This window comes from Chiloscyllium punctatum, chromosome 41 (genome assembly GCF_047496795.1).
Source record: "Chiloscyllium punctatum isolate Juve2018m chromosome 41, sChiPun1.3, whole genome shotgun sequence".
NCBI classification, from domain to species: domain Eukaryota; kingdom Metazoa; phylum Chordata; class Chondrichthyes; order Orectolobiformes; family Hemiscylliidae; genus Chiloscyllium; species Chiloscyllium punctatum.
In genome coordinates, this window is record NC_092779.1 from 47,893,339 (window position 1) to 47,915,669 (window position 22,331).

The 22,331-nt window shown below is 41.0% G+C and overlaps 1 protein-coding gene across 2 annotated transcripts in view; it reads right to left on the bottom strand.

Annotated features, from left to right (window-relative positions):
* Positions 1-833: 833 nt before the first annotated feature.
* Positions 834-22,331, bottom strand: part of LOC140465042 (probable 2-ketogluconate reductase) — a 57,502-nt gene continuing 36,004 nt past the window's right edge. For both annotated transcript variants that reach the window (XM_072560865.1, XM_072560866.1), the window contains 5 exons: positions 17,249-17,627; positions 14,294-14,465; positions 8,180-8,358; positions 6,024-6,120; positions 834-5,914 (listed from right to left, as the gene is read on the bottom strand). In XM_072560865.1, coding sequence (XP_072416966.1) covers positions 5,758-5,914; positions 6,024-6,120; positions 8,180-8,358; positions 14,294-14,465; positions 17,249-17,627 — 984 coding nt within the window. In that variant the 3' untranslated portion in view covers positions 834-5,757. The remainder of the gene's footprint in view (positions 5,915-6,023; positions 6,121-8,179; positions 8,359-14,293; positions 14,466-17,248; positions 17,628-22,331) is intronic.

The window sequence follows — 22,331 nt, forward strand, 5'->3', positions numbered from 1 at the left end:
ACAGCAGGCCTCACTGCTCTAGCTCTTAAACCACTAGAATTCACCCACCAAAATCACCTGAGGCATTCTGTTAAAGTGGTCAGCAGGCTTCCTCAAGCTTAGCTGCAGCTGTCAAGGTAGCACCCAGATGTAGCAGTAAGAAAAGAAAGAATAAAGAACATTAACATTTTCTTTTGGATGTGCAGCTGTCTATGTTATGTGGAACCAAGTATTTCACAAACATAGCACTTTGCACTACATTAATGAAGTTTCTTTCTCACTGTTAAGGCTTCTAAATGTTTCTGTTATGTGCAAGATGGATTAGCCATGGGAAATGTTGGATTGCAGTGATAGGGTAGCGTATTGGGTCTGGAAGGGATGATGTTCAGAGGGGCAATGTGGACTCGATGGACTGAATGGCCTGCTTCCACACTGCTGGGATTCTGATTCTATGAGAGTCATGATTCTTTGCAACTGTCTCCCTGAAAAAAAACAGTGAAAGCGGAGTCTTTGAATATTTCTAAGCAGACATGGACAGATTCAAATTAAGTAAGTGGTGAAAGGTTAAAAGGCTGGAGGGAATGTGGACTTAATCATATAATCAGATCAACTGTGATCTTCTTAAATGTTGCAGCAGGCTCGAGGGGCTGAGTGGCCCTTCCTGTTCCTGATCCTGTGTTTTAATCTACATCGACCTGCTGATCTAAGGGTCCAGCTGGATTTCCAAGCCATTATTATCCAGGATTCCTGTTTCTACTGAACTTCGAGGTTATAACCTTTGTGGATTTTAATGAGAAGATATTGGAACTGTGGTATTGCACTTGTAAGGGGGGGGGGGGGGGGGCGGGGTGGTGAATAACTTAGTTGGTTGGACAGCTGGTTTACAATTTACAATAATACTAACAGTATGGGTTCAGCTGCACCAGCTGAGGTTATAATAAAGGATTGTCCTTCTCAACCTCTCCCCTTGCCTGAGGTGTGGTGACCCTCAGGTTATACCATTACCAGTCATCTCTCTCTCATTAGAGAGCAGCCCTATGGTCCAGTAGGACTGTGGAAACTTTATCTTTACCTGTAAGTTGCTCCCTGCAAATTGTTTCCACAGGCTTCTGAACAGTTTGGACTGCAAAGTATTTATCAAACGAATATCGTGGAACCTCAAGATGCCAAATACCCATGCCAGCATTTCACTTTCAGTATTGGAATTATTTTCCTGTGCCATTGTGATGGGTTTTGGATCTGAATGTGACACATTAGTTGTCCTGCAGCAGACCCATACCAAGATCTTTTTGAGAGGTGTCTATTTTCAGAATGGTAAGGTTAGAGAGTTTACCGAAGTACACGTTGTCTCTTGATGTAAGACACAGCATTCTTGAGTGAAACAATATGTAGAGATGACCAAAATAAGGTGTTTTTTTCTCCAGTTATGAAACCAGCTGAGCAATGTTCAAGCATAGTGCTGTACCCAAACCTAGCAAATTTGTGTAGATCTTTCACTGCTCAACAGAGAGATGTCAAGAGGAATCCACCGAATGTCTACCTGAGTTAATGAGAGTTCAACAAAATTATCCAAAAGTGTGTTTCTCATGAACCTCAATGCATTTTGCCAGGTGCAATTGGTCACCAATAGAGATTGCGGCACGGTGGCACAGTGGCACTGTGGTTAGCACTGCTGCCTCACAACACCAGAGACCCGGGTTCAATTCCCACCTCAGGCGACTGACTGTGTGGAGTTTGCACATTCTCCCTGTGTCTGCGTGGGTTTCCTCTGGGTGCTCCGGTTTCCTCCCACAGTCCAAAAACGTGCAGGTTAAGTGAATTGGCCATGCTAAATTGCCCGTAGTGTTAGGTGAAGGGGTAAATGTAGGGGAATGGGTTTGGGTGGGTTGCGCTTTGGCGGGTCGGTGTGGACTTGTTGTGCCGAAGGGCCTGTTTCCACACTGTAAGTAATCTAATCTAATTGCTTGCCACATTCATTTGGAAAGTTTTGCTTCACCAGATTAACATTGGGATCACTTTGGTCCTCATCATTTTCCAAAGGAATACGTCCAATATCGTATAATGTCTTCAAATAGTCATATGCCACATGGTAACATATTGATACTTGGAAAACAAGGGGACACGATCAGAGTCCTAAAGCAATTACCTGTGGAAGGGCTCATCCAAAATGTGTATTTTCAAAAGAATGTATTTTCTTCTTGCAACATAATCAACAATGATGGTAGACCTAAAGAAGACTAAAGTCCTTTCAGGATTTTGCTACTTCCAACTCAGTTCATGACTCCCGAGATCTTAGAAGATGGTAAACCAGTTGGTGATTGCTTTTGTCTCACTTTGCAACTACCATAGAACCCTGACACATTCTGCAAGAAAGTGCATGAAAGAGGCTGCATCAATTGAATGCTTTTCACAGGATCAATGACATGTCGTCTTGTAGATGTCCTAGCTTAATACAAGTTGTCCTTTCCAATCATTACAGCATCTGAGGCTTTAGTTGCAGTCTTAGGAGCAGTGCTTTTCCAGTAGAAACCAGTTGATTGTCATAAACTGGTCGATTATACATTATAAGCATTATCAGTCACGGTAAATTGTGCGGGGCCACTTCTGTGGTTCTGGCACCTAACATCATCCTCTGAAGTAAACTGTCTCTCTTGCTTAGAGTAAACAGGTGGCCTGCATTTGCATTCCTACTGGTTCCAATCACCACACTCCTTTTCTTCTCTCTCTCTCTCTCTCTCTCTCTCTCTCCTCTCTCTCTGTCCCCCTTTCCCCTTTCTTCTGTTGGGGCCTTTCTCTCCTTTAGCTTCTGCTTTTAATCATAATTCAAAGTTCCATTTCCTTTTCTCTTCCTTTTTGTTCTGATCTGGCTATTATTTCCTTTCTTTTTCCCTTTCCATTGCCTTTAATTCCAGCTGCTTCACTTGCAATCAAATATTAGCCATTTCCAAAGATTCTGATTGTATTCCTGACAATTGTAAATCCTGTGCAATTGCCACAAACATCTCCACTTTCCTCACAGGTCCAGACAACCCCACCTCCAGCTTTTTTGCCAATTCTGGAAGCTTTGCCTTGCTCACTTTCTGTAAAACTTTTGAACTGACTTCTTCCACCCTGAGGAAACCCTTAGTGACTGAAAGAGCCATTATTACACAAGGCACACCCTGTTTAAACCAACGAAATACAATGCTTGAAATGAAAAAACGTCAATACTTACTACTCACTGCCTTTGAGTCCCATAATCTTAAATCCAATCTAGAAATAGAGATTTTGATCCCAACAAGAGTCACTAATTTGTTATGGATCACAATATATTTTGAATTTATATATTAAGAAAGTAGACTAGACTGTACCCTTTTCTTACTTTAAAGGCATTGTGTTCTGGGTGCAATTTGATTGGTCAAATTACCAGTGTTGAAGCAAAATGCACTTGACTCATACATGATAGTTAAAATACATTAGAAGACAAATTGTAATAATTTAACTCTAACAGAAAACTTAACAGAACAATATATTACTTAATGAATAAACAGTAACTGTTCCAATATAGTAACATCCCATAAACACACCCCCAATAAAGGTAAATTCAGCAAAATAGATTGTCTTACAGGCAATTGTCTAGTCTAGGAGGAAAGAAAAAAAACAAGAAGACTCTGTGTGTGTCTGTGTGTGTGTGTGTGTGTGTGTGTCTGTGTGTGTGTCTGTGTGTGTGAGAGTAGCAGGGAGAAATGTATTGCAGCTTCCACCCAGCTTCAAGAACCTAACAACTGCCACTGAAGCATTAACACTAAAAACAGTGCTGGTTCTGTGGAAACCTGACCCCACTCATTTCGGCTGCCTCCATTGCTCCAGCTTAAAAAAATTACCCAAAGCCTCATAAGCTCTTTACTTTACTGGATTCAAATAGCCAGCTTGTTGTCTCTGTCTTGAAACCTCTCTTCAAAAAAACACAGGACAATATGTACTTCTTAAAGCCACAGTATCATCACATTATCACCCTGTTTACCTCCCACTCCACTAACTGTGCACCTGCACCCTTTGGTCTCTTTTTTTCAGCCACACTCTCCAGGACTGTATCATTAACTGTATAAGTTCTGCCCTGATTTGCCATACCAAAAGGCAACACCTCACATTTGTCTAAATTACACTCCATCTGCCATATCCCTTTATTGTGAATAGCCTCTCCCAATCAACTTGTGAAAGTTCTTGCCTAATACTATCAAAATTGGCCTTACTCCAACTTAGGACTTCAACTTTTACATCAGGTCTGTCTTTTCCATAACCATTTTAAAACTAACAATAGAATTACGTCTGTTTCTAATACAGTGAGTGATGATGCAGCTTATTTCAGAAATGGTTTGGAGATGTCGGTGTTGGACTAGGGTGTACAACGTTAAAAATCAGACATCACCAGGCTATAGTCTAACAGGTTTAATTGGAAGCACTAGCTTTCTGAGCACTGCTCCTTCGTCAGGTGGTTGTGACAACCCCCTGGTAAGGAGCAGCGCTCCGAAAGCTAGTGCTTCCAAATAAACCTATTGGACTATAGCCTGGTGTTGTGTGATTTTTAACTTATTTCAGAAATGTGAGTGACTGCTAAACACTGTGTTTGCTAGCCTGTCAACCTCTGATATCTGGCAAGCTGATAAAGGAATGAAAATGATTGCGAAAATAGAAAATTTTGAGATGTATTGGAGTACATCATCCATGGATAAAATGCTAATCTGGCTTGTACAACAGTTCTACTCCCTTGACTGACCAAGGGAATCTAATGTTATCCAGTTGGTGGGAATGTGGAGTTGAGGCCACAATCAGATCCCCCACGATATAGTGGATGGTGAAGCAGCTTTTAAGGGGCCTACTCTTGCTCCTGCTTCATATATAGAATGTTGAAGTTTGGATCTAACAGTGTGAAATGTACCCATAACTTTGATGGTTTCCTTGAAGTTTAGTTCATCCATTTGCTTGGTTTTCAAACTTTGGCAGAAGGCTCGGCATCTGATTATCTTCAAATGCTTTACTAAATTAAGCCAAGGAGAGTTTGTTGACCCAGTTCTTCAATGGAATCTTGTTATGAATAGTTGGCTGACTTTCAAAACAACTGTTTGATTCTGCTCTGGAAGGTTAGTTCACATAGTGGTCAAACAGAATATGAACTTTCTTATTTTGACAGATTTTGACTTGGTCTGAGATCATGGTTTTCAAGTGAAATTCAAGTAATGTTTATTTATTTTGTCAGATTTATCACCTTCCCAAGGATTTGCAATTGTTAGTATAGAGCTTGTGAGTTATTTTTACCATGGATATTGGATGACGGCTCGGGGTTACACAGAGACGAGGGATGTCTTGAGGGCATGGGGTAGTAAAAGAGTGAATGTCAAGGAGCTGTACACATCACCAGACTGGGCTGTTATTTCAATGAACAGAGGTGGGCCTCAGTATTGATCAGCCCCTGTTCCTGTGCTGGGTCTGATGAATATAGTGTTGGTGGGCAGAAGTAGAATCACAATGTTTTACTTGTTAAGTCAATTCATTATTCATCTTGTCATATCTGCACGAAGATTCTTGTGCTTGAGTGTGAGAGCTGGCCTGAATTTTATAAATTAATATGAAAGGAGGGAAAAGGAAAATTCCAGTATTATTTTGGCTGACAACAGGATATAAAACCTTATTTCTTCACTAAAATGTTGACATTCTTGTTTTGAATGAACTGATGTTGAGGTGGTCATTCCTACAGTGTATTAGTATCAAAGCATCACAAATCTCTACTGCTTATACCCATCATGACAGCAGCACTTCGTCAGGCATCGGAAATCCACGAACAGCAGCCACAGCATTTTCAATCATTTTCTCCAGCATTTCATGAGTGGTCTTTTCAGTAGCACCTCCAATGTGGGGAGTCAGAATGACATTTGGTAATTGTAGTATAGGATGATTCCTTTTAGGAAAAGCACGAGATGGTTGTGATGTTAAATGGGTGTCTGTGCCAAGATTATTGATTGTTATTTTTGAAATGATAATATGAATAAATGTACGTGACAACATACCTCGGAAGGGGCTCTGGTTCAGAGACATCTAGTGCTGCTGCACGAATAACCCCGTTCTGAAGCGCTTTCACTAAAGCATCCTGATCAATCACTCCACCTTGAGATATCAAGCAAACTATGTTAGCTTGGTCTCATAGTCTTCTGTATATGGAACAAAGATTTGTAATATGCAGGCAAAGTAAAAGTTATATCATTTTAGCAACATTTATTTTGGGGAAATTTATCCCAAAAATGTTTTATTGCAGTTGTGGAGGCCATATCATTCATTTTACTTGAAATTAATGTCAGTTAGGGAAAAGTATTGCATCTAACATATAACTGTAATGTTAACTTTACAAAGACTTCATTAACTCAAAAATGATTGGTTGAGGTAACCACTATCTCCTGTTTTCTTGATTACTGTTCATTATGTTTCTCCATGGACAAGGCATTCTGGTTTAATAGCAGCACTGTTACAATGGTTAGAACAAGTCAGTAGTGGCTTGAAGACATAGGGACATGAATGACAAAACCAGACATGTTCACCTCATGTGCCTGGGCCTGAGTGGCTGCTGTGGGTAAATGTAGATGGGTTAGTTTTAGACTTGTGCAAGTGCAATTCCTTCTAGGTTGATGGGATAGACCACTGGTAAGTGGCTGTGGATATTTGAGGAGTCATGTTGAGGCTGGGAGAATATTGCAATAATGACGAGGAGGAAGAGTGCTTACTATTGCCTTCCATCTGGAAATTGTAAGTGCAGGCTAAGTGACTGGGCCTGTGAGGGAGGAAACTGCAGCATACACATCAGAGGGCTTTTAGAGGGAACCAACAAAGGTTACAAGCATGTGAAAGGTCAAGTGCAAAAGCCTGTATGATGTATACTCCCTGGTCATTCTCCAGAATTGACTGTCTCTGAAGGTGGCACCTCTCTGGCACAGCCACTGGTGGATAACTCTTTGACTGCTAAACTTCGTGCACAAAGGTATTTAGATTAGATTAGATTCCCTACAGTGTGGAAATCGGCCCTTCGGCCCAACCAGTCTACACCCACCCTCCGAAGAGTAACCCACCCAGACCCATGCCCCTCTGACTAATGCACCTAACACTAAGGGAAATTTAGCATTGTCAAGCCACCTAACCTGCACATATTTGGACAGTGGGAGGAAACCAGAGCACCCGGGGGAAACCCACTCAGACACGGGGAGAATGTGCAAATTCCACACAGACAGACGCCCGAGGCTGGAATCAAACCTGGGACCCTGGTGCAGTGCTAACCACTGAGCCACCATGCTGCCACCCTAAACAATTGGGATCTTCATCCAGAAGGGCCAAAGGTGTCAGCAGCATATAAAGCAATGTGCACACATTGTTCCCTCTGATTATAAGTGATGCTGTCAGCTCTGAGCACAAACCTCAATCCATGAAGCCCCTTCTTTGGTTATGAACTTCTGCTGGATGATATGACCAAGTATCATCACTTGCCTCTGCCACTACTTCAATGCATCTTCACCTGAAACTTATGCAGGATTTATTTTTCTCCAGACTCATTCTAAAACTCTTTCAATGGCTTCCAATTCTCCACTTAGCTTCAGGTCATCCTGAAGCAGATCCTGCTTACACATCACCACAACCAAGCTTTCTTATACTGATTTATAGTCCTTTTCTCAATATTTCATGCACTATAGATGAAAATTTCATACAGTTTATATACCAGCAGTACTGCTCTAATCTTGACCTTCGAGTTGACTTTGGGTAGTCCACTTTGTGAGGTGGTGAATGAGTTTAACTACCGCATGGAAAGCTCTGTTATATGTTCTTATATACAAGAAGTGTCTTGCCCAGTCCTGTTTGATCCTTACTATTTAGCTGACATAACTACATAAGTATTTAGGCTGCTCCCTGGAGATGCAATGCTGAAACCATCCATCAGTGGAATTCACAAGTGCTCCTGTGAAGAAGAGTATAAACTATGGAATCTTGGAAAACCCGTCCAAAAAAATTAGTTTTAATAATTTTCTGTGTTAGAAATGTGTCACTTTTATAAAAGATTTAATAGAATTACAAAATCAGAAACCTCTTAAATAAGGAACTTAGTCATAGCAAACAGATGGTGAAAACATTTTTGCAAACGACATCTATATTTGTAAAATAAGCAATCACATATATATTTTCTTACCACGGGAGATATTAATAAGAATAGCGTTGGGTTTCATTAGACTGAGCTCTCTTTCCCCAATCATTTTGGAAGTTTGAGGAGTCAAGCTTACTACAATCATCACAAAATCTGACTTCAGGAGGAGATCATCAATTTTTGCACAGTAACAAGCCCCAACCAGCCTCTCTTCTTCCTCAGTCCTAAAAATAGATGAAACAAGTGTTATGATAAAGATAGAGAATTTTTAGTACCTGGTATCCAGTTTAGTTTAGTATGCTGTTTTGGAAAATGTAGGGGATGATGGACTCTCAGGAGAGTGTAGCATGAAATGCCAAGTTTCTGGTATCGAGATTGGCTCTAATGTAATCAGGGGACATTGGGTTCCAAGCGATTGATTGTGATAGGGTACTCTGCAGTCAGAGGGACAGACAGACGTTTCTGCAGCCGACAGCAAGAAATCAGTATGGTGTGTTGTCTCTCTGGTGCCAAGTTCAAAGACATCTCTGAGAGGGTGCAGAATGATCTCAAAGGGGAGAGACACATTGGAACTAACAACATAGAAAGGGAAAATCATGAGATTCCGAAGGGAGATAAAAAAAGTTAGGCATGAATTTAAAAAGGAGGTCTTTGAGAGTAGTAATATCTGGATTACTCCCAGTGCTATGAGCTAGTGAGGATAGGAATAGGAGGATAGATCTGATGAATGTGTGATTGAGGAGCTGGTGCAGGGGAGAAGGGTTCACATTTTTGGATCATTGGAATCTCTTCTGGGGTAGAAGTTACCTGTACAAGAAGGACAGATTGCACCTGAATTAGAAGGGGACTAATATACTGGCAGGGAAATTTACTCAAGCTACTTGGGAATATTTTAAACTGGTAAGGTGGGTCAAGGGGTTGGGGGGGTTGGACCCAGGGAAATAGTGATGAAAGAGATCAATCTGAGACTGGTACAGTTGGGAAAATGAGTGAGTCAAACAGTCAGGACAGGCAGGGCCAAAGCAGAGAAGAAGGTAGGACTGATAAATTAAACTACATTTATTTCAATGCAAAAGCCTAGAAGGGAAGGCAGATGAACTCAGAGCATGGTTAGGAACATGGGACTGGGGTATCATGGCAATTATAGAGATGTGGCTCAGGGATGGACAGGACGAGCAGCTTAATGCTCCTGGAAACAGATGCTATAGGAAGGATAGAAAGTGGGAGGTGGGGCAAGAGAGGAGGGGAGTGGCGTTTTTGATAAGGGATAGCATTACTGCTGTACTTAGGGAGGATATTCCTGGGAATACACCCAGGGAAGTTATTTGAGTGGAACTGAGAAATAAGAAAGGGATGATCACCTTATTGGGATTGTATTGTAGATTGCATAATAGTCAGTGGGAAATTGAGAAATAAATTTGAAAGGAGATTTCAGTTACGTGTAAAAATAATAGGGTGGTTATGGTTGGGGATTTTAACTTTCCAAATGTAGATTGGGTTGCCGTGGCATTAAGGGTTTAGAAGTAGAGGAATTTATTAAATGTGTACAAGAAAATTTTCTGATTCAGTATGTGGAAGTACCTAGTGGAGAAGGTGCAAAACTAAGTGTGATTTGAAAGTGTGATGCCAACAGTGTGGGTTCAATTCCCATTACTGGTTTGAGGTTACCATGGTGGACTCTCCTTCTCAACCTCTTCCCTGGCCTGAGGTCTGGTGACCCTCAGGTTAAATCACCAATGAAGAGAGCGGCCACTATGGTCTGGTAAGAAAATGGCAACACAACAATGCCAAAAATGGCCTCAACAATATCTGTGCAGCTGCAACATGACCTCCCAACTCCTATACTCAATGCACTGACCAATAAAGGTAAGTGTACCAAATGCATTCTTCACTATCCTAACTATCTGTGGCTCTACTTTCAAGGAAATATAAACCTGCACTCCAAGGTCTCTTTGTTCAGCAACACTCCTCAGGACCTTGCCATTAGGTGTATAAATCCTGCCCTGATTTGCCTTTCCAAAATGCAGCACCTCACATTTATCTAAATTAAACTCCATCTGCCACTCCTCAGCCCATCGACCCATCTTATCAAGGTCCTGTTGTACTCTGAGGTAACCTTCTTGGCTATCCACTATATCAACAATTTTGGTGTCATCTGCAAATTTACTAACTATACCTTCTATTTTCATATCCAAATCATTTACATAAATGACAAAAAGCACTGAACCCACCACCAAATCCTTGTGACATCTCCTGGTCATAGGTCTCCATTCTGAAAAGCAACCCTCCACCACCACCCTCTGTATTCTACCTTTTGAGCCAGTTCTGTATCCAATTGGCTAGTTCTCCCTAATTTCCAACCTTGCTAACCAGTCTACCACGAGAAACTTTTTTTGAACGCCTTACTGAAGTCAGTATAGGTCATGTCCATTGCTCTGTCTTCATCAATCCTCTTTGTTACTTCTTCAAAAAAATCAATTAAGTTCATGAGACACGATTTCCCATGGTCAAAGTCATGTTGATTATCCCTAATCAGTCCTTTCCTTTCCAAATACATGGAAATCCTGTCCCTCAGGATCGCATCCAAAAGCTTGCCGACCACTGATGTCAGAATCACTGGTCTGTAGTTCCCTGGCTTTCCCCGTCGTCCAGCATCTCACCTGTGGCTATTGATGATTCAAATATCTGAGCAAAGGGCCCAACAATCATCCCTCTCGCTTCCAAAATGTTAGGGTACACTTGATTTATCCATCTTCAATCATTCTAAGACAGTCAGCACATCATCTTCTGTAATAGGGACATTTTTCAAAATGAAACCATTTATTTCCTCATGTTCTCTAGCTTCCATATCATTCTCCACAGGATTCACTGATGTAAAATACTCGTGTGGTATATTACCCCCATCTACTGCGGTTCCATATGTAGGCAGTCTTGCTGATCTTTAAGGGGTCCTGTTCTCTCCCTAGTTACCCTTTTGTCCTTCATTTATTTATAAAGTCCTTTTGGATTCTCCTTAACCCTATTTGCTAAAGCCCCTTTTTGCCATCCTGATTTCCCTCTTTAAGTATACTTCTATGGCCTTTATATTCTTCGAGGGAATCATTCAATTTCTGCTGTCTGTATTTGCCGTATGCCTCCTTTATCTTGACGAATACGTCAATTTCTCTTGTCGTCCAGCATTCCCTGTACCGAATAAGCGTACCCTTCACCCTCACAAGAACATACTCTCTGTGAACTCTCATTAAATCATTTTTGATGGCTTCCAACTTTCCAGTGGTCCCTTTACCTGCAGATACCCACCCCCAATCTACATTTGAAAGATTTTGCTTAATTCTATCAAAATTGTTCTACCTCCAGTTTAGAACTTGAAATTTAGATCTGGTCCATCATTTTTCTATCACTATTTTGAAAGCAAGAGAATTATGATCACTAGCCCCAAAGTGCTCCCCCACTGACACCTCAGTCACCTGCACTGCCTTATTTCCCAAGAGTAGGTCAAGTTTTGCTCCTTTTCTTGTGGGTACATTCACATACTGAATCAGAAAATATTCTTGTACATGTGTAGCAAATTCCTGTCCGTCCAAGCCCTTAACACTATGGCAGTGTCAGTCTGTTTGGAATGTTCAAATTCCCTAACATTACCACCCTATAATTCTTACCGATAACTGAGATCTCTTTACAAATTTGCTTCTCAATTTCCTACTGACTACTGAGGAGTCTGTAGTACAATCCCAATAAGGTGATCATCTCTTCCTTATTTCTGAGTTCAGCCCAAATAAATTTCCTGGATGGACTCCCAGAATATCCTCCCGAAGTACAGCTGTTATGATATTCCTAATCAAAAGCACCACTCGCCTTCCTTTCATGCCCCCCTTTCTATCCTTCCTATCGCATCTATACCCTGGAACATTAAGCTGCCAGTCCTGTCCATCCCTGAGCCATGTTTTTGTAATTGCTATGATATCCCAGTCCTATGTTCCCAAACATGGCCTGAGTTCATCTGCCTTACCTATTGGGCTTCTTGCATTGAAATAAATGTATTTGAATTCATCAGTCCAACCTGTTCTCTGCTTTATTCCTGCCTGCCTTAACTGAGGTACTCCATTTTCCAGTTGCAGCAGTCTCAGACTGATCTCTTTTCTCATTATCTCCCTGGGTCCATCCTCCCGAGCATCCCTCGCGAATCTCCCCAACAGTGTATTAGTCCCCTTCCAATTCAGGTGCTATCGTCCTTCTTATACAGGTCACTTTTTTACCCAGAAGAGATTACCATGATCCAAAAATGTGCATCCTTCTCCCCCACACCAGCTCCTCAGCCACACATTCATCTGTTCTATCCTCATATTCCAACTCTCACTCGCTCATGGTAGAGAGTCAATCCAGATTTTACTACCTTTGAGGAACTACTTTTCAAATTCCTGCCTAATTTCCTATATTGTCTCCTCAGAACCAAGTCGTTTACTCTTCCTATGTCATTGATTCTGCATAATCCAAGATGGAAGACAGGAAAACATTGTGGATGTAAGAGCTGCTCCTTATTTGAAATGTATTAGGTGTTGGAGGTGATTTCCTTGAATTCCAGGAGCAGCAATTACTGTTGTATTTACTGTTATGTTGATTTGGAACTTAGGGGGGAACAACAGATCAAAACATCAGCACTTTAAAAAGGAGGAAGACAGAGAAAAGCATTGACCACATGGTTAAAGAAAGAAACCTATACTGCTGTCTGACACAGCAGTGAATCTGCACAGTTACTACCTTTGCTGTTAAGTTCAAGTATGTCTGGACATCAGAGTGTGTCCATGAAAAATTAACAAACAGCGAAATTCAGAGCTGAACCTGGAGGAACCTCTGTGGGAGAGCTCACAGCATAGGAACGGATAAGTGCTTAGTTTTTAAGTGTAGCCTTACTGTAAATCAACAACAGTAAGTACAGTGGGTTATTTCTTGATTATATTAATTCCGATCTGTCTCCTGATTAAATTTTAAAAATATAAGCTATAAGTATTAAGTTAGCCTGGAGCAGTATTTTTATTAGAGTGGTACTGGAAAAGCACAGCAGGTCATGCAGCATCTGAGGAGCAGCAAAATTGATGTTTCGGGCAGGAGCCCTTCATCATTCCTGATTTTCCTGCTCCTTGGATGCTGCCTGACCTGCTGTGCCTTTCCAGCACCACTCTAATCTTGATTCTAATCTCTAGCATCTGCAGCCCTCAGTTTCTCCCAAAGTTTTTATTTAAGAACAATAAGACGGTGCTATTTTTTGGGCTAGTAGATTGTGAAGGAGCAAAGATGGCCTTTAGTAGAGTGATGTGCTCTTCCTGTCAGGTGTGGGAGTTGAGGGAGAGTTGCCATGTTACTGATGATTACGTCCATGGGAAGAGTCTTTGGTTGCAAATCCTATCCGAGCGCATGTGTCAGTTGGAGCAGCAGTTAGAGGCAATAAGGAATTTTCAGGAGCTAAGGAGTGTGATCAATGACAGTTATAGGAAGGGAGAAAAGCCACAGTTAGAGCCGGGATGATGAGTTAACTCATCATGGACTAATGTGCTAGTATGTCAATGTGGACCTCATGATTTAGAGGAGTCGGTGTGGACTGGGGTGGACAAAGTCAAAACTCACACAACACCAGATTATAGTCCAACAAGTTTATTTGGAAGCACTAGCTTTCAAGGCACTGCCTCTTTATCAGGTGTTGTGGAACATGATCATATAACACAGAAATTATAGCAAAAAGGTTACAGTGTCATGGCGTTGTAATGATATATTAAACAACTTCAGTTAAAAATCACACCATAAGACCATAAGAAATAGAAGTGGAAGTAAGGCCATTCAGCCCATCGAGTCCACTCCACCATTCAATCATAGCTGATGGGCATCTATCCACACTCTCCATGTAACTGTCTGAGCTGAGATTACACCTATTATTAAATAAGCTGACGTCACCTTGAGAATGTAATTCTGGGATTTACATACTAAAGAACCTAAACCACCATATCCCAATCTAAAAGATGAAAGATTTAATCTAAATTTGTTTAAGAAGTATAACCTGCTGTGGTGTGATTTTTTTAATAATGTGCACCTCAATATACTATTAACAGATAATATCTATGCACTGTTACAAAATGATCTTTATTTGGAACCTCCAATAAATCCTACCTCCTGTTTCTGTTGTAATACAGAATTTTCATCTCAAATCCTTTGGCTCTTTGAGCAACTTTGTATCCGATCCGTCCCATTCCAATGATCCCAAGAGTGGCTCCAGTCACTTCGACTCCGTACCAACTCAAAGGGTACATTTTAGTGTCTGGACAAGTTGTAATCTTCTGACCTAAAATTTTAAAATCAAACTAGTCAAGAGCAGACTAATAAATGTGTTTCAGAAATAAAAATATAAAACTGCTGGAAATATTCAGCGGGTCAGGCAGCATCTGTGGAGAGAGAAACAGAGTTACCATTTCAGGGTGATGACATTCACAAAGAATGTTTTTCAGAAGCTGGAAGAAGGTGAAAATTGAAGGCCAATATTGTCCAATATCCTCGTTGTCTGGCAATAAATAGGTCAACAATCTGTTGCAGTACTGCTTGCAGATTAGCAGATTATCTTGAGATGTCACTACAGTGCTATTTGGGTTATTTAACTTTTATACCTGCAACTATTAAACTTAGAAGCCTTGTGCACATCTTCAGCACTGTAGCACCAACAAAATAGTTGGTTTCATATGAAAACCAGGGAAGAAGTGTGCACAAATCTGATATTACCAATTGAGGCTCATGTGCTAAATTGAAAATCAATTTTCAGTCATTTTGGTGGGGGGCTTATGTAAAGACTTTCCTTTTATAACCCATACATCATAAATGCCCACTGTTTATGTAAAATACCACATCCACAAGAGAAACAATTCATATTGTGAAATGTAGTATCCCCATATGGTAAGACGTGGAGTCCCTGAGTGAACTGCATGGTTAAACTGAGATCAATTCTGTTGAATTCAGTTTTCAGATATTATTTTTATGAAGACTAGAACACTCAGAAGTTAATAATTTTAATCAGATAAAGCAACCAAATCTTTTCATAGTTTATATATTTTTACAAGGTACATTCCTTTTCCTGTCCATAAGACATAGGAGCAAAAATTAGGCCATTCAGCCCATCACGTTTGCTCTGCTACTCAATCATAACTGATAAGTTTCTCAACCCCATTCTGCTTTCTCCCCATAACACTTGACCCCCTTGACAATCAAGAACCTATCTATCTCTGTCTAAAATATACTTAATCATCTGACCTCCACAGCCTTCTGTGGCAGTGAATTCCATAGATTCACACTCTCTGGCTAAAGGGGTTTCTCCTTATCTCCGTTATAAAAGGCTGTGCCCTCGGGTCCTAATCTCTCCTAGCAGTAGAAACATCTTCCCAACATCCACTCTGTCCAGCCATTCAGTATTTTAGAAGTTTCAGTTCGATACCCCCTCATCCTTCCAAACTCCATTGCGTATTGAGCCAGAGTCCTCAAAAATTCCTCATACGTTAAGCTTTTCATTCCTGGGACCATTCTCCTGAACCTCCTCTGAACATGCTCCAGAGCCAGTACATCTTCCTGAGATATGGAGTCCAAAACTACACACAATACTCCAAATGCAGCCTGACCAGAGCCTTATTGAGCCTCAGAAGTACATCCCTGTCTTTCTAGTCAGGTCCTCTCAAAAGAAGTGCCATCATTGCATTTGCCTTCCTATCTACTGACTCAACTTGCAAGTTTACTTGAAAGAATCCTAGACTAGAACTCCCAATTCTCTTTGCACTTCAGATTTCTGAATTTTCTCCCCATTTAGAAAATAGTCCATGCCTCTATTCTTCCTACCAACGCGCATGACCTTACACTTTCCCAGGTTTTACTCCATATGCCACTTCTTTGTCCACTCCCTTAACTTGTCCAAATCTTCTGCAGCCTCCCCATCTCCTCAATGCTGCCTGTCCCTACTTTTGTATTGTCTGCAAACTGAACCAGAATGCCCTCAGTTCCTTCATCTAGATCATTAATGCATGAAATGAAAGTTGTAGTGCCAACACTGAGCCTTGTGGAACACTATTTGTCACCGGCTGCCATCCTGAGAAAGATGTTTTTATCCTCATTCTCTGCTTCCTGCCAGACAGCCAGGTTTCTATTTCTGGTAGCACCTTGCCTCTAACACCATGAGCCCTTATCTTACTCAGCCTGCTGTGCGGCACCTTGTCAAAGGCCTTCTTGGAGTCCAAATAGATATATCCATTGGTTCTTCTTGGTCTAACATGCTAGTTACTTCCTCAAAGTATTCAAACAGATTTGTCAGGCATGACTTCCCCTTGATGAAACCATGCTGACTTTGCCCTATTTTACCATGCTTTCCCAAGTTTTCAGAAATCTCATCCTTCACAGTGGACTCCATGACCAAGGCTAGGCTAATCGGTCTGTAATTTTCTGTCTTTTACCTTAAACTTAAGTTTGTGCCCTCTCGTTTTGATCCTTCTAGCTTTTTCCTTTGCCTATAAATTGGATACACAAGGGATGAGTGAAATTAAGTAATTCCTACAGGGTGAAAATGTGAAAAAAAGCCAAAGAAGCACCTCCTTCATCTAACTTCATCAATTCACCAAACTTCCAGCATCCCATTCAAGTTGCACTGAGGTGCTATGTGTAATAATTCTGAAACTGAACTCCAGTTACAGAAAGAAAGTTCAAACTAGCTTCCTTCATTTACTAACCTAGCTATCCTACAGTGATAATTTGCATACCTCTGCTTAGGCCCTGGTTCATAAATTTATGCATTAGCTTTTAGCTAACTGTTAGATATAAGCAAGTTTAAATTTTAAGAAAGAGATAAAAATACCCTCAACTCACCAACTCCAGCACACTGAGCTAGTTGTACTAACAGCCAGTAAATGCAGTTCGTCTATCTGACAGCATGTTTCTGTTGTGCATAATTTTATGATTTGAACCTCTGCTTTCTCTGATTATTATATGTTAATTTGAATGTTTATTACCACATGCTCTACTCCTTCCTTGGTTTTAAAGTTCAAAGTTATAGATTCCAAGTCATCATCTGTCTGTTTGCCAAAATAGTTTACATTTTACCTTCCAATATATTCCTGGCAGATGCCAACATTAACGCCATGCCCATTTCAGCAGTAGCATTGTCAACCACATGAGGAGTGTTGGCCACCTTCACCCCAAAACTGTTGATCATAGGTAAGTCGAGATGGTCCACACCGACTCCATAATTTATAATGGCCTTCAAATGAGGTAGAGATTTTAGAAGCTTTTCATCTATTTTGGGATAGTGTTTCCAACCAAAAATAAACTGGATTTTCTCAGCAAGTTCTTTTTCATTTTTCAGGAATTCTTCATAGTAGATGATGTTGAAATGTTTCTTGATGAGTTCTGCAAACCTTTCTGGAATACCTTCAGTTTCATGAAGCGCATAAGCTAAAACGTGAGGCTGATTGTTCATTGTCTGTGGAAGAGCAGAAATGAAAAGGCATTATTCTGTAAATTAGTTGCTACATTTTCTTCTCATAATCCTTCACTTCTGATGCATCATGTAGGCAAACACCACCGAGAGAGTTAAAATGGATTGAGCCACCAACATGTGGAAACCTCCTGGTCACACACACACAGGTTTGGAGACAAGTCAAAGGGCAGAATTGGAAATTTGCAACTCTGGTTGGCACAATTCCACCCTCAAGCACTCTTGCCAGAGGCAGCACTATTGTCACAGAGGTCTTCCATTTTAAAAAATATTCGACAGATTCTGAGAGCGCCTGCAGCTTGAGCCAAACTCACACTCTCTCATCTACCTCAACAACTCCACCTCAGCTGGTGGTACTTCTATTTTCCACTGCTGCAAGCCTCCCTAAAGGCTTTCCTGTCTTGGGAGCCCACCCATCGTCCTTCACTATATAGTGAATTTGAAGGTAGCCTATTCATTTGCTGCCTCCTGGAAGATTGCAACTGTCAGGTACCTCTGACCTGGACTGGGTTTGGGGCCCAGAAATAGATTTGATTCATGAAACTTTCCAAAAAGCAGGTGATCCCATCCAACGTGTGATTTGGTGACCAATTTGCTGAATTCATGACACATGGAGTGAGTCAACTAAGGGAAAATCCTTCTCTGTGATGGAAAAATTATTTCCCACAATACACTGCTGAACAAGCATCTGCATTTAACTAACTAATCCTGCAGAGTAAATTAGTTTTACTACCATTTTAATTTCACTGCTTTGTTCATTCAGTTTATTTCTACTTCTATTTAGTGTACTTACATTTTTCGCTCTCTTAACTCTATACAGGGCAAAGGAGTAAAGAAGTAACTTTTGAACAGAACCACAGGTTGGAAATTCGAAGAAAAATGAAAAACAATTTTTAAAAAATCTCCATGATTTTTCTCCAGGATTGTTTCAATTCTTTTAGGAGATTCATTTTTAGTTCCAGGACAATGCTGGAGGATTGATGTTCTGCACAAATTTGGATTATTAAAGTGAAAATCTAGAAAAATGAAAAGAAATATTATCGAAAAATAAGTGCAAACCCCTCTGAGTCATGCTTGTTGGAGATGCATGATAGGATAACATGGTATTCCATTGTATTATTGTAAGATCGTCTTGGTGTCTGTCAGCTAGCAAGATTAATTGGTTGACCAGCCATTATGTGGAAAGGTCAAAGAGAGTGGCTCATTCTGGTAATTGGAAGAGAACAGGACAGACAATACGTCTTCAGATTTGCAGTTGGGTGCACAGGTTTCGGAGTTATAGGTTTGAGGGAGGGTTTGTTTGATAACCAAAGAAACCTACTCGAGGAAACACGGACAACAGTCCTGATCCCCTGACTCGCCAGGGTGCATTTTTCTGCTCAATCAGGCTGCTACTATCTCTTTTTTGCTATTGGATTTATCAAGAATTAGGAAAGCGCACTTGCAGCCATGAAATCAGGCTTTCCGTCTCATTGAGGGAGCATAATGTAGTTATTATAGTGGAGTATTCCATTTTACAGGTTTGCTACACTGCATATTGATGCAAAATAGTGTGTATGCTGAGGGTTGGGTTACACCATTGTTTACTTTTACCTTCTTTTTCCTCCTCCCATACTTTCTTCCCTGTCATGATAAGGATTAAAATTTCCAATTCCACTTCCATGTAATCTTTTAAGTGGCCATGGTAAAAAGTTGAAGGTCGAGTGAAGAAGGCGTTTGGTATGCTTTCCTTTATTGGTCAGAGTATTGAGTACAGGAGTTGGGAGGTCGTGTTACAGCTGTACAGGACATTGGTTAGGCCACTGTTGAAATGTTGTGTGCAGTTCTGGTCTCCTTCCTATTGGAAAGATGTTGTGAAACTTGAAAGGGTTCAGAAAAGATTTATAAGGATGTTGCCAAGGTTGGACGATTTGAGCTATGGGGAGAGGCTAAACAGGCTGGGGCTGGTTTCCCTGGAGCGTCGGAGATTGAGGAGTGACCATATAGAGGTTTACAGAATTATGAGGGGCATGGATTGGGTAAACAGGCAAAGTCTTTTCCCTGGGGTTGGGGAGTCCAGAACTAGAGGACATAGGTTTAGGGTGAGAGGCGAAAGATATAAAAGCGACCTAAGGTTTTCATACAGAGGGTGGTATGTGTATGGAATGAGCTGCCAGAGGAAGTGGTGGAGGCTGGTACAATTGCAACATTTAAGAGGCATTTGGATGGGCATGTGAATAGGAAGGGATTAGAGGGACATGGACTGGGTGCTGGCAGGTGGGACTAGATTGGTTTGGGATATCTGGTCGGCATGGACGGGTTGGACCGAAGAGTCTGTTTCCATGCTGTACATCTCTACGACTGTGACTCTATCTATAAATAGCACACCTGATCCATGGTGCAAGTCACTTCCTGTTACTGCAACAGTTTGATTTGTTGTTTTGTAGCTTTGTTGGTTGTTCTTTGCTGTTAATGGATTTACAATCTATCTGGCAACAGCAATAATGAAACCATCAAATCTCAAATAAAGTCAGTAATGTGTGAAATTAAGAAGCCACATTGTGAGCTGACAGTGATCTAGGTTTTAATTGCATCCCAACTATATTCGCCACAGGGAGAGGACATATTCTGGTGTGAAGGAGAGACTGCTGAATTGTTGCAACTAATTTCTGCATTGCTGCAATCAGCTGCCAAGTTTATGGTCTTTGAAAGGGGAAATAAATGGTGGAAAATCAAAGCATTTATTTGCTTCCATGGTTTCTGTCAAGATCGTCTATTTAAGTGGCACTCAGAGGGATGTTTAGGGAGCGTGAAGTAAAGATTGTGCTTAAATTTGTAGTTGCAAGCAATGAAGCTGAACTGGATCTCTATGGATGGTTCCTCTCTCTGGTACACTATCCATCCTTAACTGGAACTCTCCAACCCCAGCAATATGCTTGTAAATCTTTACTGCACTTTTTCAAGCTTAATAGCATCTCTCCCACAGTAGGCAGACCAGAATTGAACACAATATTCCAAATGTGGCCTAACCAATATCTGCATAATGAATAATAAAATTCTCTTGTACACATATAACAAATTCCTTGCCATCCAAGTCCTTAACACTATGGCTGATCCAGTCTATGTTTGGAAAGTTAAAATTCCCTACCATTACAACCCTATTATTCTCACAGATACCGGAGATCTCCTTACAAATGTGTTTCTCAATTTCCCGCTGACTACTGGGGGCCTTCAGTACATCCTAGTAAGCGATCATCCCTTTCTTATTTCTCAGTTCTACCCAAATAATTTTACTGGATATACTCTCGGGAATATGCTCCCTCTAGTACAGCTGTAATGTTATCTCAAACCAAAACCACTCCCTTCTTCTCTTGCCGTCTTTCTATCCTTCCTGGAACATTAAGCTGCCAGACTGCCGTTCCCTGAGCCACATTTCTGTAATTGCTATGATATCCCAGTCCCATGTTCCCAACTATGCCCTGAGTTCATCTGCCTTACCTGTCAGGCCTCTTGCATTTTAGCTTATCAGTTTTACCTCATTCTCTGCCTTGCTCTTGCTACCTTGACTACTTGATTTGCTCGTCTTCTCAACTGAACCAGTCTCAGACTCACCTTTTTTCTGACTATCTCTTTCGGTCCCAGTCTCTTAATGGTTAAAGCCTCCGGAGTAGTGCTAAATCTCTCACCAGGATATTGGTCCTCTTCCAATCCAGAAGCAAACTGTCCTTCTGAAACAGGTCACTTCTATCCCAGAAGAGATTTCAATGATCTAAACATGTGAAAGCCTGCCCTTTGCACCAGTTCCTCAGCTACACCTTCATCTGGTCTATTCTCCTTGTCCTACTCTCACTAGCAGGTGTCACTGTGAGAAATCCAGATGTTATTATCTTTGAGGATCTTTTTAAGCTCCTGCCTAGTTTCACATATTCTGCCTTAAGAACCTAGTCACTTCCCATGTTGATTCCACTGTGTACAATGACCTTCTGCTGGTCATGCTCCCTTTTGAGAATATTTTGCACCCTCTCCAAGACATCTTTGACCTGGCACCAGGCAGGCAACACATTATTCTGTTATCATGTTGTTGGCCACAGAAACGTCTATCTGTGCTCCCAACTAGATAGTGTTGCAAAATAAAAAAAGGACATAGATTTAAAGTGAGGTGCAAATGAAACAAGTGAGGTGAGAAAAATGTTTATTGTACAGTGAGTATTTATAGAGTCAGACAGAATAGAAACAGACCCATCAGTCCAATTTGCCTGTGCTGCCCAGAGATCCCAATCTGATCTAGTCCTATTTGCCAGCAATTGGCCCACATCCGGGTAAATCCTGCCTATTCATATACCCATTTCTGCAGTGGTCATGAAAGCCAGGACTATGTACTATGCAGGATCCTTCCTTTATTTGTCCACATCCACCACTATGGTTAGTTTGTTAATTGTGAATCAACAATAACACTACCTCCTGTATGCATTTGTTATTTGGTGGTATCTACACAATCAGACTTTGTCATCTCCTACAGCACAGACCCACAAGCAAAAACACATTTCTGACTGAACTCCAATCGTCGTGTTCCACAATGTGGAGCAACCACAGCATCCGAGCTTCACCACTCAGTAGTTTCTTCCATTCATACCAAGTCATTAGTTATTAACAATTCACTCATTCCCCTCTACCTGCAACAAAATCAAAACAGTTGTTTGGTCATCTAAA